Source organism: Protomyctophum bolini (assembly GCF_963924005.1).
Source record: "Protomyctophum bolini genome assembly, chromosome: 12".
NCBI classification, from domain to species: Eukaryota; Metazoa; Chordata; class Actinopteri; order Myctophiformes; family Myctophidae; genus Protomyctophum; species Protomyctophum bolini.
In genome coordinates this window covers 21,886,949-21,907,849 of record NC_137873.1, presented here as the reverse complement: position 1 = coordinate 21,907,849, position 20,901 = coordinate 21,886,949, and the positions used below count along the sequence as shown (strand labels likewise).

The 20,901-nt window shown below is 44.7% G+C and overlaps 1 protein-coding gene across 7 annotated transcripts in view; it reads right to left on the bottom strand.

The window, feature by feature from the left end:
• kcnab1b (potassium voltage-gated channel subfamily A regulatory beta subunit 1b) overlaps window positions 1-20,901 on the bottom strand; it is a 57,183-nt gene that overhangs the window by 32,604 nt on the left and 3,678 nt on the right. For 2 of the 7 annotated variants that reach the window (XM_080778373.1, XM_080778374.1), the window contains exon 2: window positions 8,793-9,397. In XM_080778373.1, coding sequence (XP_080634499.1) covers window positions 8,793-9,022 — 230 coding nt within the window. In that variant the 5' untranslated portion in view covers window positions 9,023-9,397. Of the gene's footprint in view, window positions 1-8,792; window positions 9,398-13,671; window positions 14,232-20,901 lie in introns of those variants that run through there. The other 5 variants (XM_080778375.1, XM_080778371.1, XM_080778372.1 and 2 more) reach the window with 5 other exon arrangements.

The following is a 20,901-nucleotide window of genomic DNA, read 5'->3' as shown; positions in this document are numbered from 1 at the left end:
AACTAAATAAAGGTTGAAATGAAATGAAATGAAATTAATGCAATAAACTTACTGGTGAGACCAAAGCAAACAGTCTTAAGACACAGTCAGAACTCACAAAATAAATTTTTATGTTCTTTACTTTTTTTATTTACCACAGCAGAAGTCCGCAAAATGGATGCATTTTGGCTCCTCAAGGTCCTCCTAAGACCTAAGGAACCGAAACACATTTGTTTGTCACACTGCTGCTGAGGTAAATAAAAAATAAATAAAAAGACGGTCGGTTTCTCAAGAAGGATAGGATACCAACAGTGCAAATACTGCAGTTCTCGTTTAACATGAGAATAGACTAATATCAAAACAACACGTGTGGTGGCTGGGATGAAGGTATACAGCTATCACTGTACCACTGGTGGCAACCATGTCATGGTTAATCAATCATTCAGTGGAAAGGGAAGTTATATAATAGGACCTACTGTATGTGGGAGGACAGGAAATACTCAAGAATGGATAGAAATTAATCACTTTGACATGCAGATGACGAAATTAGCTGAGAAATAAAAGCTTATCATTTGCCGGAGAAGGAATTTTCTGGAAGTGTTCCTGACACACGTGCACAATCATGCACACACGCACACACACACACACGCATGTCCTCACAGGTGTGCATTGAAAGGAAAAGAGTGAAGAAAAGGCAGAGAGCGAGACAGACAGCTGGCAAGAGGTTTTTAGAGGTGCAGAGCAGAGAGAATCCAAACCCCAGTGGTCTAAGCAGATTAAATACCCAAGACAAAAAAGTCCAGAATGAGAAATGTGAAATGACAGCTGCTGCTGCGATGTGTGTGTGTGTGTGTGTGTGTGTGTGTGTGTGTGTGTGTGTGCGCGTGCGTGCGAGTTTGGGGGGGGGGGGGGGGGGGGGGGGGGCTTGAGTCCTAGATTTAGCTTTTTGCATGACTGTTCTGAATGCATTTGCATGCACCCATACAAAACCCCCACTATAATAAGGGACACTAGTGACAGACAGAACAATACATGACAGCGGGGGGAAAAATCACACCTGTGTTAAGTGAGCGGTGCAACTATAAACTATTGTTATAGTTACTGTACTGTACTGCCACTTTACTCTGTGCTGTACTCTACTGGCCCCTAGCTGGTGCAGCTTTCCGTGCTTGGACATACATACAGACCAGGGGGGCAGTCAGACGGATATTTTGTGAAGCCACTAAGGAAATGAAAGTTCATATAATGGCCTGTTGTGGCGCTCTCACTGGGCTCAGAAAAACCCATAGCCCCATAGAAGTCCATGTATTTTGGCCCAACTTCACCTAGACTGTATTACCTTAATAAACATGGTCATGAATACTTTTTTCTTCCAGTCACTAGTTTAAAGTCTCATTTCTAATGTCATAATATTCTTTTTGGAAAATTATGGTCCCATTTATTAAAAAAATGACCATAAAGTCGCGCATGTTCTGAGGGGCGTGGCTACCGTTACAGTCTATGAACGGGATCCCCCTCCCACTCGAGTCAAAATAAAAACCAACGAAGAAGAAGGGGGGAAGTCCCGCCTCGTTGTCTGGGCCAGCCAATGGCCAGCTGGGCCAAAACGGATCTAGAAAGATGGCGACTTACAATACAAGGACTGACAGGCTTCATTTTAAGTTCATGTTAGACCCGCGGAACGCTTTGTCCATATTTTTTACAGTCTATGATACAGACACAGGGACAGACACAGGGACAGACATCTGGACACACATACTGTAGCTCCGTAATGGAACGGTGTTAAATTAATCGTCTAGCCTGCCAGAAACGTAGCTGTAGCAGTACAGTTCGCTGAGTGCACAGTGTAACGAAAGTTCTGGCGTGACTTGCTTGAACTCGTTGTTTGTTTATCTGATGAATTGTGGCCGGGTTACTGTTTTGCTGTTTGGACTTAGCAGAGCCGCCCCGCTCCTGGAATGTGGCACCTGGGCGTACGTTATTAGATCCATGAATCACGGTAGCCTTGCCATCTGACAGACTGACTCGTAACTGGAGCAAATGGTGTGGGCCACACGGATCCATTTCATTGAGGGGAGATGAGGGCTTTCCATGTGCAATAGGAAAAGTGGGCAATGACAATACATCAGAGTGCCGCTGGACGGACACACACACACACACACACACACACACACACACACACACACACACACACACACACACACACACACACACACACACACACACACACACACACACACACACACACACACACACACACACACACAGGAAGTGACAGCTATGATAATATTGATTTACGCTTCAGACAGAGTGCCAGAAGCAGCCTGATTGTAGGTCGACAGACTACTATCAGTCCCCATTTGGCTGTCAAAACACACTGGCTCCTGTAGACAGCTTAATGTTCCTCCTAATGCTAGGGTGAATCACTGAGTCTTGTTGTTAACTCATCATTTACCCTGTACAACAACATTTATACACTGTATATTTACACTTACTTACACACATACAGAACGAAATGAAATGGACTAAATTTCGTTTGTGTTCGGCTCAAAAAATTAAAGCCTGGGCAGTGGACACGTTGGCACAGTCGGTATAGTGCTTTCCTCCGTGTCATCAGTGCCCATACCCGAGGCGATCTGTGAACCAATATTCTCCAGTGGTTGCTCCTTGCACGTCCGCCCCTCTAGGCCAGAAAGCAGGCTGGCTAGACCAGGCTAATGGTTTAGGAACTAAGAAGTGACATTTCTTCCCAGCAGATGTCGCTATTTCACCTCCTGCAGGGCAATGATGGCAAACAACTCTCACAATAGACTCAGGTTTGTTCAACACATCACATCTATCCAGTCACGCTTTCAGCAAAGACTCCATGTAATCCATAAGTTAAGATCATTATCTGTTGCTCCTCATCTTCTGCTACTATTGTACAAAAGCATTATTCAACCTGTTGTGCTGTACTCTTCTGCATGGAAAAAGGTCAGTTTTAATAGGAGTTTTGTTCCCTCAGCCAATAGGATGGTTCTGTATTACATGGTTCTGTATACAGTGGGGACCTCATGTTTTTGTATTGTCTTGGTGTTATGTGCTCTGTGTTGTCAACGTGAGATCTATCAAGCAGGCGTCAATTCTAGCATGAGATTTTTCCGCTGTTGATAAATGTGGCGCAGCTGTGTCCTTCGAAAGCCTACACGGGTTGTGCAAGGGCGCGCTGTGATTGGTCAGTAGCCACTTTGAGTGGCAGTCGGAGCAAAGGCTCTCACCAGAACATTATTTACTATTCTGTTCATATCGGGTCGGAACTCGAACGGCCCTGAGTCTGCTAAGCGAGTTCGACGCGGCAACTCGCTCGCTCAACTTCGCTTGAGACGGCGAGCCTCCGTCGCGGTCTATAGTCCATAGAGTTATAGGTCTAGTCCGCAGTTGTTGTAGGCGAGAGGCACTTCCGCATTGGCCATAAGGGGGGCGTGGTTATAAGCACAACCCATGTAGGATTTAGAATGTCGCGGCGCAGCCTCGCCCAATCTGTTTTCCGGCATGAAGAATACGGCCGAGAAGAGGAACTTCTCCAACAAGTTGTCCCGACCAATCATCTCCGTGCATTCACATTAATAAATTGAATAAATTGACTTGACTTGACTCTCTCATTCTCTCTCTTTCTCTCGTCCACACATGTTTAAGGCGGGAATGTTTCCAGATCATTCCGCCTGGCTGCATTGTGGAACATTGTTGTGACACAGCGGAGGTATCCACAGAGCCCAAGTGACGTCTGTTTAAAAAGGCACAGTGCCATTGGTCAGATTCTGTTATAGCATATAGGGTCATTCTGTTAAACCATGCATAGTGTTATAGTGTAACACAAGGCTGTTGTTTTCTTCTCGGCTCTGATTGCTGAACGCTGGCATGTCATGACTCATGTAAAAGTACATGCGCAGGCAGCTGTGTTTGGTTCGTTATGCCTCTAATGCGGGATCTCTCCCTCTCTGTTGACCCATGATAAGGACAGGTGCTATGCAACAAACCAACAGAAGGGATTTCAACCTGCCCATATATGAAGTGCAGCACCGAACTGGAACCTTGCATGACGAATAGCGAAAATGGCCAAGCTTGTAGATAATTGTAGATAACTTTCTCCCCAATTTAGTCGTTATGCTAATTGATCGTCCCCACAGACATTTCTGTGTGTTTTCACCCATTGTATCTTACTGGCTCACCTGCCAGAGAGGAGCCCCCACCAGGAGGACATTGAGCTTTTGTCCTACTCCTCCCACCCAACACTACCTGCTGAAAGGTGCCGCCCCAGTACCGTAGGTGTACGTGTGACAAATATCACCCTCCCCACCCGACTTCCCTGCCTCGAACACGGGCCAATGGGCTGTATGCACACAGAATAACGCTTCCTATACTTCCGGTCTGCTTCCCTAATTCATTCATAGGTGTTACCGTACCCTAACAGGCAGTGGCGGCCTTATATATGTTTCAATCGTTTCAAATCTCCAGGGGCAATTGTTTTTTTTGGGGGGGAAAAAATAAATAGTAGTAGTAGTACAAGCCCTCGTACAAGGTTTCTTCGACTATGCTTGCACCTCCTGGTACCACAACACTAGCCTGGCTAATAAGCCAGAGCGAATCAGCCGTTGGCAAAAATTTATTTCGCTCCTATGCCACCAAAATGTGGTTCCACCCGGTTCTGGCGAGCCGCCTCACATCTGAGACGGTCGAGGAATTCGTACCAGAAATTTGAACGCAACTGTTTCCGCATCTCCATGACAACTGTAAATGAAGCTTATGGTTGTATTACAGTACTAACATCTGTCTTCCTGCTCTAAACACTCTCTTCTGCCTCAAGATCTACACCCTCAGATGTTCCCTTCCCTGTGGGGCTTAGGAACAGCTTTACTGCCACACAATCACACAATCTCTCACACACGCACGCATTCATTCATCACTCGTGCTCACACATATGTGCACACACGCAGTCGCGCATGCATGCACACACACACACACACGCACGCACACACGCACACACGCACGCGCGCGCATGAATACACTCACAAAGGTTACGCATGCATACAGAAACATACACAACCAAAATAACAGCACTCACTTATATTTGTGAGGAAAACGGACTCCGACTTGTAAAGAGAATGTCAAAAATATGTACTACTCTGGTGGGAAATATATATAAAGTGAAATATCAGATCAAATGTCAGATCAAGTGAGCAAAGCACAAAAGCAGCACAAGACCGAGGGAGTAACTACTGGGGCATACAGTAAAAGCAGAAGGTAGGAGGGTGCAATGCTAAGGTATCATATAATATTTATGTGATTGCGTGCTGAGGATACTCAAGGATTTACTAAGGCTTGCTTTACAAAACCACCTCCACCTGTTAATTACTTAAAGCCTCTTTCCCACTGGTATGTAAATCCACTGGTAATGTAATGTTCCATATTTAGATACAGTACATTTCAGTATGGTTTCCAAGTCAACGACAGTTCAGTCAGACAACTCAAGAAGGATGTAATATAATTATATTTATTGAATATAGATGAGCAATGCAGTATATTTAGTATGGTTTGGCGATGTATTGGATCTGCTTTTTAGGTACTCAGATCAAGCACATCAGACTCCGAATCCCCCGTACCTAAACAGTAGATCCAAAACGACAGGTGGTAGCTGGGGTGGAGGTGGGTGAGCAGCAGGTTTGTACACAGCGGCACGCTGATACAGCAGCAGCAGCAAGCAAGCAGGCATATGAAGTGTGTGATTGGCTGAGTGAATCATGTGAATGAGAGCGTGATGCTGAGGCGACCCAATTAACGGCCGGCAGCGACTGCACTGAGGTTCCCTGACTGAACTGCGCATCTACGACAGGCACAAATGCTCATTAGTTGAGTGGTTCATTTGTCATGAATGAGTATTTTAATTGAGACCTAATGATTTGCACTTTTGTTTCCCTGTAGAGACAAGAACGTTTATAGTTAATTATAATGCAGAAAAAAAAAGAAAAAAAAACACCACTATTTCGGCAGCACAAAGCAAAGGCTTCTTTCTAAAAGGACAGCAATCTTTACTTAGAAGCCTCACCAGTAAAAAGAAAGCTACTTCACAAAAAAGAAGAGAGAAAATACATGCATAGACATTGATGATCAACTACAATGTAACTTTCACAAAAAGTCCTGGTTTGACATAGACAGTGACAGTGGCCGTGAGATTTTAATTTGGAAAACAAAATCAAAGTACCACACCCTGGCAAGATTTCTGTTCGTCCCAAATACATACAGAATAATCTTATCGTTCCCCCAAGTACTGAGTGTTTTATACACCTCTCGTACTAGCACTACTGTGGCCCTATACAGTCATCTAACGTGGAAACACAACACTGTACGGAACTCCTAAAGGAGGCCACTGTGTGAATGACTATCCACTACCATTGCTGGTTATGTTTAGTCTATCTAGTTTAGTTTGTATTGTTAATGGTTCCATGTGGAAATGGGCTTAATTACCAAAGGGATATGCTTTGAACAGAAGATATACAGCATTGAGCTGATAACTGCTTACCGAGGAATCAACTGTAAGTGACTCAGAGGCATGTACAGTACAATATGGAGCCATCAGGCTTACGTTCTGCTGTGAACAGATTGAGATTAGCCAGTCCAATGTTGTTATGGAAACTAGACTAGGGATGCTGTGACAAGAGGACACTTTTAAAAGATCTGCATCCACTCTGTTCATATTATGCATGCTAATTGCATCCTTTCTGAGAGCTGGCATATATCCCCACCCCTTTCTCTTGTTGTTTACTTTCTCCTCCTCCACAGAGCACAGTGGAAGGTGTCTAATGTGCCTTGCCTACTGTGCCTTGTCTAAGGCGCAAGCTGCTATTTTGTTCCAGTGTTCTGGGTTACGAGCCAACTCTGTCAGATGCTCGGCCTCATTAGAACCCCGGGTCCTAGACACGCACGCATGCAACGCTCAACTTCACACCACTTCTCCAACATCATTTCCACAATGTCATACTCTCAAAGTCTGATTTGACAACTGGAAGGACTTGACAGGACGTTAAAAAGTTGCAGCAGTTATTGATTGAGTAGAAGTGTGCATGTGAATACAGAAGCACACAAAACTTATCTCCACAATGATGCAGCGATGGAGTTTGTATGCAGGACTAGTACAGAGCAGCGCATCCACCTGTTTCTCTGGCTATTTGGAGCACACTGACCTATTGGCCTAATTATCAATGACATTTATAGGATGGTGGGATCATGGGCTCATGGTTTCAACATACCAGTCCTGCCAGGAGCACAAAGCCACCACCTCCACTGCCATTGTGCCACGGCTTCAATGTGCTATAATGTATGCACACAAAACTCTGCATTGAGCATTTATACACACAGTAATCGCTAAATGAGATCTCTTCAATTACTAAATACCATCTAATACAGTCATGCACACATATGAAAATGCTAAACCTACATATGCTCTCTACCTTGTGTTGACATTTAAATGCAATTATATTGCTTCAATTTATCTAACAATTGCTACAGTGTGATATCTTATTTATAATATTTGTATAAGACCCGTGAACCATTAAATTACTAGACGTCCTTTTACCGTTTTCTAGCTAATCCAACAATTAAATGTCTTTCTCACATGAAATCCAAACAGGAAAAAACATGGTTAACTTTGCGGAAAGAAATTGTGCTACATTCCGACAGCCTATGCTGCTTGTGTTGTTTATGCTGGGTAATGTATCATAGTATTCTCCCTAAAGAAAAGCCTGGAGAGGAGACAGCTGCTGCCTTATAAACAGCAGACTGCATCATGGCTACCGCTCAGACATCTCAGACGCTACAATAACATTATGATCTGATTATAGGTATATGATATGATTTATTATTACTTATAGGTTCAGGTTGGGTTTATTGTGGAATGTGGACACACACACACACACACACACACACACACACACACACACACACACACACACACACACACACACACACACACACACACACACACACACACACACACACACACACACACACACACACACACACACACTACATTATAATTCAACAGTTTATCGTGTATGACTGTATGGTGTTCCATGTGCTATTTGTGAACTTTGGGCACCTGCGGCCTGCCCTCTGGTCCAGCTTCTATTCAGCCATTTACTGGGGATTTGAAGTTAACAATAGAGGTAACCCTTGTAAGGCTTGCAGGTAACCCATTCCACATTAACTACAACTTGGTACATTAAGTATATTTTGATGCCAATACTTTAGTAACCGTGAGTACTTCTTCCATCATTCGTTAAGCTCCGCTGCAGGCCGCATTGTCACAGTGAGAGACTGACCATTAATTGACCATGTCAGACATGGAACAAACTTGGCCACAGATGGTCAGGTTTGGTGCAGATGGTCCAATTTACAGCTGAGTGAGGAGACACTGGAGTTTATCCAGGCGCAAATTTAAGGAACCAAAACACGGAGGAGAACAGTGATGACCTTAAAGGGTTCACAGAGCGCATACAAATGAAGCGAGGTATAGCCCAGCAGCACACTGTCCTGAGCCAACTGTCTCCACACACTGTAGGGAAACCCCATCAGTGGTATACTGTATACCATGCTGTGTTCCTCATTGACACTAATATCAATATAATGAACAAAATGCAATTTTCTGGTTGGCTGGCTCTCTCTCACACGCACACACGGGCGCACGCACGCACTCACACACACAGGAAAGTGTGAATCCTAACCCCATCTACACATAAGCATTCTTTCATACAACCCACAACGGCGTGCCGTCTACATACCGATACTTCATGCCGGTGAGCTTGCCAGTCGACTCCTTCAGGTTGTGGTGGTAGCGGTGGGTGAAGGAGCCCAAGCTTCGTGCGATCAGGGCCACCGTGCGGAAGCGCGCCCGCGCCTTGCTGGCCGAGTTGGGGCTCGTGGCGTTCTGCTTGCTGTGCTCGCCATTGCTGCGAGGCGCTCTCAGCCCTCCTCCTCCTCCTTGGTCCGAGCACGCGAATGACACTTGCATGACTGCCCGAGGGTTAGAGCGAGAGAGAGCAAGAGAGAGAGAGAGAGCTAGAAAGAGGCAACGAAAGCGGCAAAGATTTTGAAGGTATTTTGTTTAGGGGTGTTTTGCTTCAGGGTCGCACTTGTAGTACTGTATCTGGGCTTCTGATTGGTTTATATGGTGGCGCTGGTGCAGCTCCACGTAGAGGTCAAGGGTGAGACCAGGGTGTCAGACAGCTCAGGAGGGCTTCCTGCCGTTTGGTGAAAGAGGACGTACAGTAACACACTACTGAACTCCTGAAGGCCGCTGAGATCTGGTCAGTCGGGGGGGGTGGTTGGCTTTGTGAGCGACGGCGGCTGGCGGGGTGGTGGGGATCCCGCACAGTTCTGACGCTACCTGAGAGAGAGAGAGAGAGAGAGAGAGAGGATGATGGGACAGGAGGTCCTGCATGAGAGATTAGCTCATCAGCCCCCACCACCACTCTCGCCTAGAGCTGACAGTGGAACGAATGGGAAATGTGTTTGATTTTTCCTGACGTGTGTGTGTGCGTGTGTGTGTGCGCATGTGCTTATGTGTATGTGTGTGTGTGTGTGTGTGTGTACGCTCGTGCGTGCGTGCGTATGTGCGTGCGTGCGTGTGTACTGTGTGTATGAGACCCATGAGAAATCCCCATGCCATCCAAGGATTAGCTTAACATTAAAAAGAATCTATGAAACCTGTGCTCTGTATCTGTCTCTCTCCCCTCATCTCCCCCCAATCCCTTCTCCAACTCTCCTCTCTCTTGTCACCTTCCAGCCTTCAGCATGTGTCATTTACTATAGCTTAATGTCCGTGCTTCTCCAGCCCTGCTTCTGGCAACAGTAGGATTCTCTCCTGGTCCCCCCCTTCCCATATATCCCTCTCAATTCAATTCTCTCTGTCTCCCCCAGTAGTCTCTCTCCATCCCTCTTTCCCTCCATCGTTGTCTGTCTGTCTCTCTCTCCATCTTCAGTCAGTCAGTCAGTCTCTCTCCCCATATCTGTCTCTTTCATATGAACCTTTTCCCATACATTTCTGTGCTTTGTTCCTCAGACTTGCTTCCTGTCAAAGGTATCTTGCTCATTTCACTTTTTATATACAGTATATTTACAAATGATCTGCTTATCTGGCAGCACCAGAGGTGTGTTGTGGCAGAGGGAGGAGTGTGAGTGTGTGTGTGTGTGTGTGTGTGTGTGTGTGTGTGTGTGTGTGTGAGAAACTCTTCATTGTCCTTCAACTATGGTTAATCCCTCTTCCTAAACACCTGAAGTGAATGCGATAACACTGCACACTGTGCACAGCATTGCATGTACATAAGACACACACACGCACACACACACACACACACACACACACACACACACACACACACACACACACACACACACACACACACACACACACACACACACACACACACACACACACACACACACACACACACACACACACACACACACACACACACACTTAGAGGGAAGTAATAACTGTACAAGCCACTGTATAAACACAGGCAGAAAAGGACACACATACACACCCACACACACACACACACACACACACACACACACACACACACACACACACACACACACAAGGTGCTATCTAGTTCTGCATTCTGCCCACTCTGTCATGATGAGAGAGCTCTGTTGGCTGTGCTCTGCCTCGTTACAACTCCCACACAAACGCACGGACGGACACACTCACTCACGCACAGACACACACACACACACACACACACACACACACACACACGCAAGCACGCATGCATTCATGCACTTGCAATTACAGTAGTTCTTCAAGGAATCAAGATCTAGGAAAAAACTAGTAAGTAGAAACAGGTAAACCAACAATTTGTTAAAAAGCGGATGCCTTTTGCACGCATCGAGACTTAATCTGAGGCAATGTATGTGTGGAAATGGCATGTTCTTCTGTAATGTGTGTATTCATATATTTCTCTTTCGTCTTCATTATTTGATCAGATGTTTTTTTACTTTTGTTATTGATGCTGTCACACTAGAGAGGCAATGTGAAATATTCTATTGTGGAGAATGACGCCCTAATAGGGACACAGGCCAGCACTTTGGTCCTCAACTCGATTTTTACAGATTACAGATTATTACAGATTATTAAAGTACAGAATGTAAGCTTTCATATGATGTATCATTCAATGAAATTGGACAATAACTGAAGGAGATATGACCATCTAAAACTTGTTGAAACAGATAACAGATACAAATGCAAAGTAGAGAAATTTCCCTTCAAAGATTCTTCAGATTTTAGCACCTCTGGAATGGGTGTGACAATAGATGCTTGTCCACACCCCTATGTCTTGCATAATCACTCCCCCACCCACTAACCACTCCCCCACTAGGTTACCTGTCAATGACAGTTGAGTGGACACACTGTTTTACTTGAGTTAAAGTAAAGAAATGTAGGACTGAAGTTGTTTAGTGTATGTTTTGTAATAATACAATCTAAAAAGTAACTAGTAGGCTAACTGAGTTTTCAATGGATATAGGCTATGTAGTTTTAGACCAATGCTTTTACATTGTGTTGTAAATAGCTGCAGTAGGCTACACTATTTTATGCAGGTCTACAGTACTTTAAGGCAGCAATCAAAGTCAGACAATTGACCCAGTATTTTAGATAAATAAAACCGACGCATCAGGCTATGATGCGTTGTGCGCTTGTAGATTTGCTATTTTTACTAAACATCCGTTCACATGCCTGCATGGTTTCTATTTAGTGTGCAAGGCTTACATCCGGTCTAAAGCCCACCCACTGTATGCGCTGATTTCCATACACAATCCGTATCCTCCCCTCACCGGATGTTGAATTAACAGTACTAACGGCCATATATTTGACGATAATCTTTTACACAAAACGAATTCCCGACATTTCCTTTTCACTTGATACCGTTTCGTAGAGACGGCCTACACAAACGATCTGTATACCAAATGAAAGCCCGAATTTCGTAGTTTATATAGTATTTTGATTTTTTTTAAATGAGCAAAAAATGAGCGAGTTATAATTTAAAGAAAAGACGAGTGTTCTTGGCTATTTGCGCCGCGGGTGGAGGAGGAACAAGCAGCAACAAGCAATAACTTCCATGGCTATGAAGCAATATAGCACTAACGGGCAACGTTTCACATGTATTATTAGTTTTATACATTTTAGGAGTGAAAACATGTGTTTAGATGCTTATGACAACATCTCAGCATTTAAGACAATGTCCCTCTGTTAACACACGACAGCTAGCTAACTAGGCTAGCTAGCTTTTAGCCTGTTGTTGTGTGATGGTGGAAGTACGGTAGAAATAGCTTCCAGGCTGGGAAGCGTATTTGAGCGAGTAGCTACGTGGTTTTGTTTATTTTCCTGTAAAGTATAACCCAAAAGCTCCTCCATACTATAGCCATGTAGAATAATTATTTGTTTACAAACACAAGCACGCTAATGGGCGGTGACCAGAGCGTGAAACCTCAGGACAAAGAGATCCCAGGACCAATCGAAAACAACATGCAAATCTCAGAACTGCGCTTCTCCGGTCCCAAAACATTGTTAAAAAACAAGCCTACTTTGACATATAAATGTATACGTTTAATTTGCCCAAATGAACAATCTGTTGGAATAAAAACCTTCTTCAACATTCAAACTGTCTTCATATGAAAAAAAAAAAAAAAACACATAAAAAAAAAACGATTTTATTTTGACCATTTAGACCATTTCGTTCTGGCGAGTTGAGGCACTTTTTGCTGGCACCTGTCATGTTATGCATACAGGAATCGTTTATTACCCTGATAATAATGACAATAAAAACAATAAGTTGCAAAAAAGAAAATAAACAGGTAAACCAAGAACCTATAGCATCAGTCAATTGTTTGATTGCTTTTATGCATGTATTATCTGTTTTTAAATTAGTGTAAATTATGTCCATATCTATGGACAATAAAAAAGAATGTGAATAATGTGCAACCATAGAAAAACATTGCAGGTACAGCCTTTAAAAATAAAAATAACAAGCCATATCTTCTCAGGCTAATGACTGCATCTGTCTGTCCATTCAGAACACACACACACACACACACACACACACACACACACACACACACACACACACACACACACACACACACACACACACACACACACACACCAGTGATGGCAGATTAAGGGCAAACAGATCAGTATCGGCCATTTCTAGTTGTTTTTTGAGTAATCAGCATTGTCTAGAGGCAAAAAAGCCCAAAGTAACAGCTTGAACAGATCTACAAGCTCACAATATTAAATATAATTTATTAAAGTTAAATCTGATTTGCTTAAGCCTGCAGAGCATGATACCCTGTTATATGTATTTTTCAGAATGGACAAAATTATTATACGTTTTTAATACAGAATGAGATCATATATCGACATCGGTAATATCGGTTATTGGCCACAACAGCAATTAATTATATCGGATATCGCCCAAAATGTCTCATCGGCACATCCCTAACGCACGCACGCACACACTCACGCACGCACATCCCTAATGCCCGCACGCACGCACGTACCCATGCACGCACGCACACACACACACACACACACACACACACACACACACACACACACACACACACACACACACACACACAGATGCGCGGGTTTCTTACATTCAGTGAATTGGTCACACTGAGACAGACGGGACGGCTGATCTGTGACCTCCCGCAACTTCAAGGTGAGGCGATAAACATCACACTGCAGAAAAACACAAGTCCCGCCAACACTTGCATCCCGAGGAGGAGAAGAAATGCTGCTTGTTTCCACTATACAGCTCCGGTAAACCACGGACGAATCCTCAACGCGGCAAAATGTTGTCTAGAAGTCTCTGAGAGACGGCAAAGTGGGACAAGTGGCTGTCCCCCGCACGTCAGTGGAAGAAGAGGCACTGTCTGAGGAGGAGGACACCCTGGAATGACATGGGACGAGCGGAGACGACAGGGAGCAGAGAGGACGATGCATGGTACCTCGTTTCACAGGAGGAGAGGACTGATGCACAATATGAGAGAGAGAGAGAGAGAGACACACAGAGAGAGATACACCAGGGGAGAGGTAGAGAGAGAGAGAACGCGTGGCTTGTGATAGGAGAGCGAGTGAGTGGAGTGAATGAAGGAAAGACTCATGTGTGAGTAGGCTACGTGTGTGTGTAGGCTGCTGGCTCTAAGAGACGCACTGAACGAACTGCAGTGTTTCACACTACTGCACCTCAGAGAGAGAGAGAGAGAGAGAGAGAGAGAGAGAGAGAGAGAGAGAGAGAGATAGAGAGAGAGAGAGAGAGAGATGGAGCATGAGAGACTATGTGTTTAGTGCACACATTTAGTGCATGTTGAATTGGCATTTCAATCGTTTGAGTGCCTGTTTGCAAGATAACATTAACATTAAAAAGTGTGTCTGGGGCAGGAGATAAGAGTAAGTCAGTGTTGCTGTGCTTCGTCGAGTTGACAGAAGTGGCCTCAGAGGGCTTGTTTAGACAGCAACATACATACGACTGTTCACAGTAACCTACATACACAATGTGCACGCTTCATTTCACCAGCTTGGCTTCTTGTTGATCTAACTCTTGGAGTCAACAAATGTAACCGATTGGACCTGTAACGGTCCAATTGGTTGCATTTGTAGACTCTCAAAGTTACAAACATTATATCACACTGTCTGCTGGCTAAGACAATGACAGACAGGGAGGTGTTTAATTATTACACCAATTTATTACAAACCACTTTGTAACAGTATCAATAAACAACTAAACAACAACAACAGTGCTCCGATTCAGACTGTAGAAGTCAAATGGCACTTGGAAATAGCCTAAAGTTGTTCTGCACCCGTGTTGCCCCATAGCACCCCGAGAAAAGGCTACCGTGGAGAATGACGGGCGGTGCTCAGAAGGGTGCTGGCATTGCTGTCCTTCCCCCCTGCAGAGCGATAATGTGACCATTCAGGACGTCACAGTTCAGCGCACGTCAGTCAACCCCGGGGCCACCGCCCGGTCTTATTTATATCCTTACCAAGTCATTTGATAACGGCAGGCGGTTATAGAAGTGAATTCAGTGTGTGTGTGTGTGTGTGTGTGTGTGTGTGTGTGTGTGCTGTGGCTGTATCTCTGTGTGTGTGCGTGCATGTGTCTCCCATTATTTCAGATGCCGAGGGTGGTTTCTGGCTGAATGGCTGCATGAATGCGGGGGGCTCCTTTGGTGGTGGTTGGGCTGAATAGCTGTATCTGCCAGTCAGCTGTGGCATGGCGCGTATGTCTGCAGTACTGCATCTCACTGCCATTTTTCACTGGATATCCACTTATACTATACTGTGCATTAACCCACATCTGGGAGGAATATTTGGCTAAATTATCCCATCTACGAGCTTGTATGCTGGCTATTTCCGGCGAAGGGATTTGGTGTCGAAGGGGGGATTTCTTTTGTTTTGACAAAGGATAGAGCCTTGGGGACCCCGGTCAACTAAGCATAGGGTTTGTTTAAGTGGTTAAACATATTCAGTTTCTGAGGAGATTCTGCGGTTTGTGTTTTGCAGTGACACTTTATATTGAGTTGAGGAGCATGTAGGCCACAGTGCAGACGACATTCCAGCACCATACTATATATACGTCAAGCACTGATGCCATTTCCATACTATAGGCTCCCTGCTGCAACCCGCTGTCAACAATGCCCTGGCTTGGTTTGATCACATTGTTCTGTGAACGCCTCAGAGAGGGACTTGCAGAGTTGGAGGAAGATACAAATTCTTTTCTAATGTCACCAGCCCCTCCGAGGCTCAAAGTTTCACTCCCTGTCGAACCCATTTAAAAGTGTGTCAGTCAAATGTGTCAACTAGAACTGTCACGTGGCATGATGGAATCCCCAATGGGCAATAATACCTTGATTGCTCTATTAAGAATTTATAATTGAGTTGCAGGACATATAATGTTGGCGAGACAAAGGCAAAGTACAGGAAATACAGTGAAATATAATATTTTAGACTTTACATTTTAGACAAATTCTAAGCAATCTCGGATTTACATATTACAAGTAGCTACGGACGTACGCTTGCCAACACACCCACGATGTCATGACTCTTTGTCTGCTTCTGTAGAGCTTTTCTCTGGGGCTTGGGAGCTTTTCTGCCGCGGGGGAAGCTGCATGTGTTGATGTGGTCTGCATACTAACTGACCACCCACACTGTAATATACAGTTTCACATGGGGTGGTATTTTTATGCTTTATTAGTATATTTAGAGAGGAGAGTATAAAAAGTTCATGCAGTCTGTGCATGTCTGCCCTATATGCCTTCCATGCATTTTCCAAATGATGGACATCCTCCACTGCAGTGCTCGAATACGGATATGGACATCTATGGACATCTACAGTATGACGCCATATGGGATATATGCCCACAGCCGTGCGCAAATATGGAGATGACTGTCATCATCAATTATGTCAGTGCTGCAGCGCCCAATTATGGATGCAAGATCGCAAATGACATAAATGTCAATTATCGGTCCCTCGACCTCATGCAGGAGGCAGGTTTTCGCGCCCAGGCCGGCCGGGGAGCGACGGGCAGACTCGGGGGTCCAAAGTGACTCGGATTTCAGAAGTCAATGGTGTTTGGAAATAGCCTAAAGTTGTTCTGAAGCCGTTTTGCCCCAAAGCACAGCAAGATGCTGTGGAGCATGACGTGTAAGCCTGGCAGTGCTTTTTAAGCCGACAAGTGTAGATCTACAAGCAACGGCCAGTGAAAGGGAAAAAAACACACTGGCTAAATGTAGGACTCGTTAACCCGGTCAAAAACAAATGGGAGAAACGAAAAGAAACCTCTGAGCCGGAGATATAATGCGCTACAGAGGAAGAAGAGCAATCGTTCAAGCATACAGTGACATTGCGACAGACTAATATTTTGCTTCACAAACTCACCTGAACATCGATAACAATGCTCTGCCTGAAGTAATTGCCAATGCCAAACACATATACAGTATTGATCCAAACACATGCATTCTATGCTAATGCTACAGAGTGTCAAGAGGTGAGAAACAGGTCAAGTGAGGAGGAGAGACACGCAAGACATGATGCGAGTTGGATTCAAATGCTTGCAACTCACATGGAGCATGTGCAGGTAACTGGCAAGCACCCAGCGGCGAGGTTCATTAACCAAATGAACCCTTGTGTCTCTATTCTGGGCATATCATAATAGGAAAACAATCTTCAAAAATAGGTGAACATTTGCCGAAAATAGTCGATCTACAAGCTCACAACCCGCCGCAATGTGACACGTTGTGAGCTTTAGATCGGCTATTTTCAGCAAAGAGATTTGGTATAAAGGGAAAAGAAAGGGGAACAAGTATAGACCCCTGGCCTGTGGTACCCCTTATCAATGACATATAGAGGGTTTAAGTTATGATTTCCATTGTCTGGAATCTCTAGTGATAACATGTACCCTTCTAGAAAAACAAATGTTTACAGTTCTGAACAAATCGTCTGTACACTTCTGCATGGCACAGATAAGAGAGTTTCTCACTAATAATAGTCATTACGGTGCAAATAAGGGCCTCTGTGACACCTCGGTGATGTTGTGTGTGTCCCATGATTACAGCCCTGCTCGACAAAACGATTATCTTGACACGTTCGCCAATTTACACAAGCATTCAGAAGACCCTTATACAATACTACCGCATGATTCATGGTTGCGTGCAGGTGTCACACACCAAAATATCCAATCTACTTGTAGATCTGCTATTTCCGGGGCACAACAAAGGGCCAGCCATAAATCGGGCTTCATAGCTATAGTTTTCCTCATCCTTGCTACCCCCTTCTTATACCTAGAAGTTGATGGAGAGGAATGATGCAGGGGGGACCTCCTCAACATGCTGTCATGTGACGCTGCTATTGCAGTAATCCCTCTCATCCTTTATTTGCCATCCATTCGTCCATCTTCTCTCAGCGCTCTCTCCCTCTCTCTCTCTCTCTCACTCCATAATAAATCCAATCTATGTCTCCACAGCAGTGTTCAATTCCTTCTGCTGTGGATTACCCCGCAAGCACAAGTCATTATCATGCGCTGCATGTACCACGGCACAGACGAAGAATTGAGTGTTTAATCAGCCCTAAGAGTGTTGCATTGACTCCATGTTGGTATAACGGCAAGAGTTATTAAACACTACATATTTCACCCCAGGCCAGCACACATTCGTATGAAATATAGGTCGGACCCTATCTGAAAGACGAGGTGAAGGCCTTGTTTCGCAGGAGGAGGGGTTTCTGGGTTCAGCCGGGGTATGGAGCCTTTGTGTGTTAAATACTTTCTAAGGCATTTTTTAAACTTGAGCAGTGCAGGTGGAAAAGACAGGAAGGAGATGGGTAAGGGAGGTGGTGGGGTGACATGCTACACTTCCTGAGCTCTTTAAAGGACCATACATCATTGTCTGTTCACAATTTAAAGGACCATCCATCATGTCTATTCACAGATTCGGTCATAAAGTTCCAGACCCACAGGAACACACCCAGGGTGCCGCCCCAATTCCAGCGAGCCGCCCCGTGTCCGAAATGGTTGAGAAATGACAGAGTTACCGTGTGGGGGTCCCTCTACTGTACTATACTGTACTGTCTGTCACTGTACTGACCCACAGGAACACACCCAGGGTGCCGCCCCAATTCCAGCGAGCCGCCCCGTGTCCGAAACGGTTGAGAAATGACAGAGTTACCGTGTGGGGGTCCCTCTACTGTACTATACTGTACTGTCTGTCACTGTACTGACCCACAGGAACACACCCAGGGTGCCGCCCCAATTCCAGCGAGCCGCCCCGTGTCTGAAACGGTTGAGAAATGACAGAGTTACAGTGTGGGGGTCCCTCTACTGTACTATACTGTACTGTCACTGTACTGACCCACAGGAACGCACCCAGGGTGCCAGCCCGATTCCGGCGAGCCTCCCCGTGTCCGAAACGGTTGAGAAATGACAGAGTTACCGTGTGGGGGTCCCTCTACTGTACCCTCTAATGTACTGTACTGTCCCATAACTTAATTGTATGGCTCATCAGCTTTATTCCTCTGTAGTTGCCACAACTCTGCACATCACCCTCGTTCTTAAAAATCCCCTGCAGCACACTGTGACTTTTCCTCCATTCCTCAGGCATCCTCTCACTCAAGATACTGTTGAATGATAGTCAAAAGTTCTACTGCCACCACTCGTTGACACTTCCATACCTCTACAGGTCTAGGACCACTGGACCTTTCCACACTTCGTCTTCGATATTTTCCTCACTTTGTCCTCTCTATTCTTTGCAACTTCCTGGTTCACCACAAGGAATCTAACAAAAGGAAAAGTCGCCGACGTAATTTTCTCTACAATGCAATTCCATCCTGCAAATGCGTCACACTGCATGGGTAGCCAAAACTCTGGTGGAATACATTGGAGTCAAAGGAGCCGAGTGGACAAGCATATGAACACTATTTCTGAATAATTGAGACCATTGTAAAACCATCACTTCTGGAAAATAAAAGAAGGCTTATAAGCAGTGTTGGAAAGTAACTTAAGTAACTAATTACTTTCAGTAATATAACTTTCCAGTAACTAATAAAGTGACTAGCTACTTTCACATTTTGAGTAATAATATTACATTTACTTTTTTCCAAAAGTAACTAGTTACTATTTTCACGAGCCTTGGTTGTACTGTGGGCTTGAGTGTTTATTTATAATGGTAGACAGTGTTGGGATGGAGTTGCTTGGCAGGCTGCTGATCCAGTCTAGACTCTAGAGCGGATACGGAAACAATGTACTTGTCTGTACATGTGAAAAGTCTTAGTGTTCATTTAATTCAAATGAGTGTACAAATGGAACCAAATCATGATGTGTACATTATACAGTACACGTTTCAGAGTTAAATAGTACACAATGAGGATTTTACAATGTAGTCTGCAGAAAAGGGAGGGAAAACTGCTAATGACTTTTGGGGACAAAATATGCAATTACTGGGGGCGAGAAAAAAGTAATAAGTAACTAGTTAGTGTTTGCTCATGAGCTGGTCCAGCCGGCTCCGTATTTCATCTTCCGTTGCGATGTTTGCCACCCATGGCGCATCCCCGGCATCCAGTCACGTGACTCACAACCCTTCCTTTCGTTAGATTTAAGCAATATTACACGAGAGGGTGCTGTGCGTTACTGTCATTAATGGCAAGCCTGCGTTGCTGCAAGAACAAGCCGAAGGCGAGTTCTGTTCACAGTCACCTCTTATACTCTTCGTTCTCTCATTTTCCTCGTTCATTAACTCTTCAAAGTATTCTTTCCATCTTGCCATCAAACATCTGGCACCTGTCAATATGGCTGTGGCTCAGGAGGTAGAGCAGGTCGTCCAATGATCCCTGGGTCGGCGGTTCGAATCCCGGCTCCTCCTGTCCACATGTCGAAGTGTCCTCGGGCAAGACACTGAACCCTACATTGCCTCCAATGAGTCGGTCGGTGTAAGCTTGCCACCATTGGTGTGTGAATGTGGGAAGTGAGGACGCTGGCGTTGACTGTTCGCCGCTTCACCTCCCAATGTATGAATGAATGAACCATTGTAAAGCGCTTTGAGCACTTGGAAAAGCGCTATAAAAATGCAATTCATTATTCATTCATTATTAATACATTTCCATCTCTATCCTTAATCACCCTATAACCTGTCTCGCCAACCTGTAAACATCAATCTCTCTCTCCTTAATGTCCAGCCTAGCATACAACTCATCGTATGCCCTATGTTTGGCCTTTGCCACCTCCATCACCTTACGCTGCATGATTGCATCTCCCTGTACTCTTGTCTACTCTCTCCTCAATCCTCTGTGTCCCACCTCTCCTTAGCTAACCTCTTTCGCTGTTATATAATCCTGC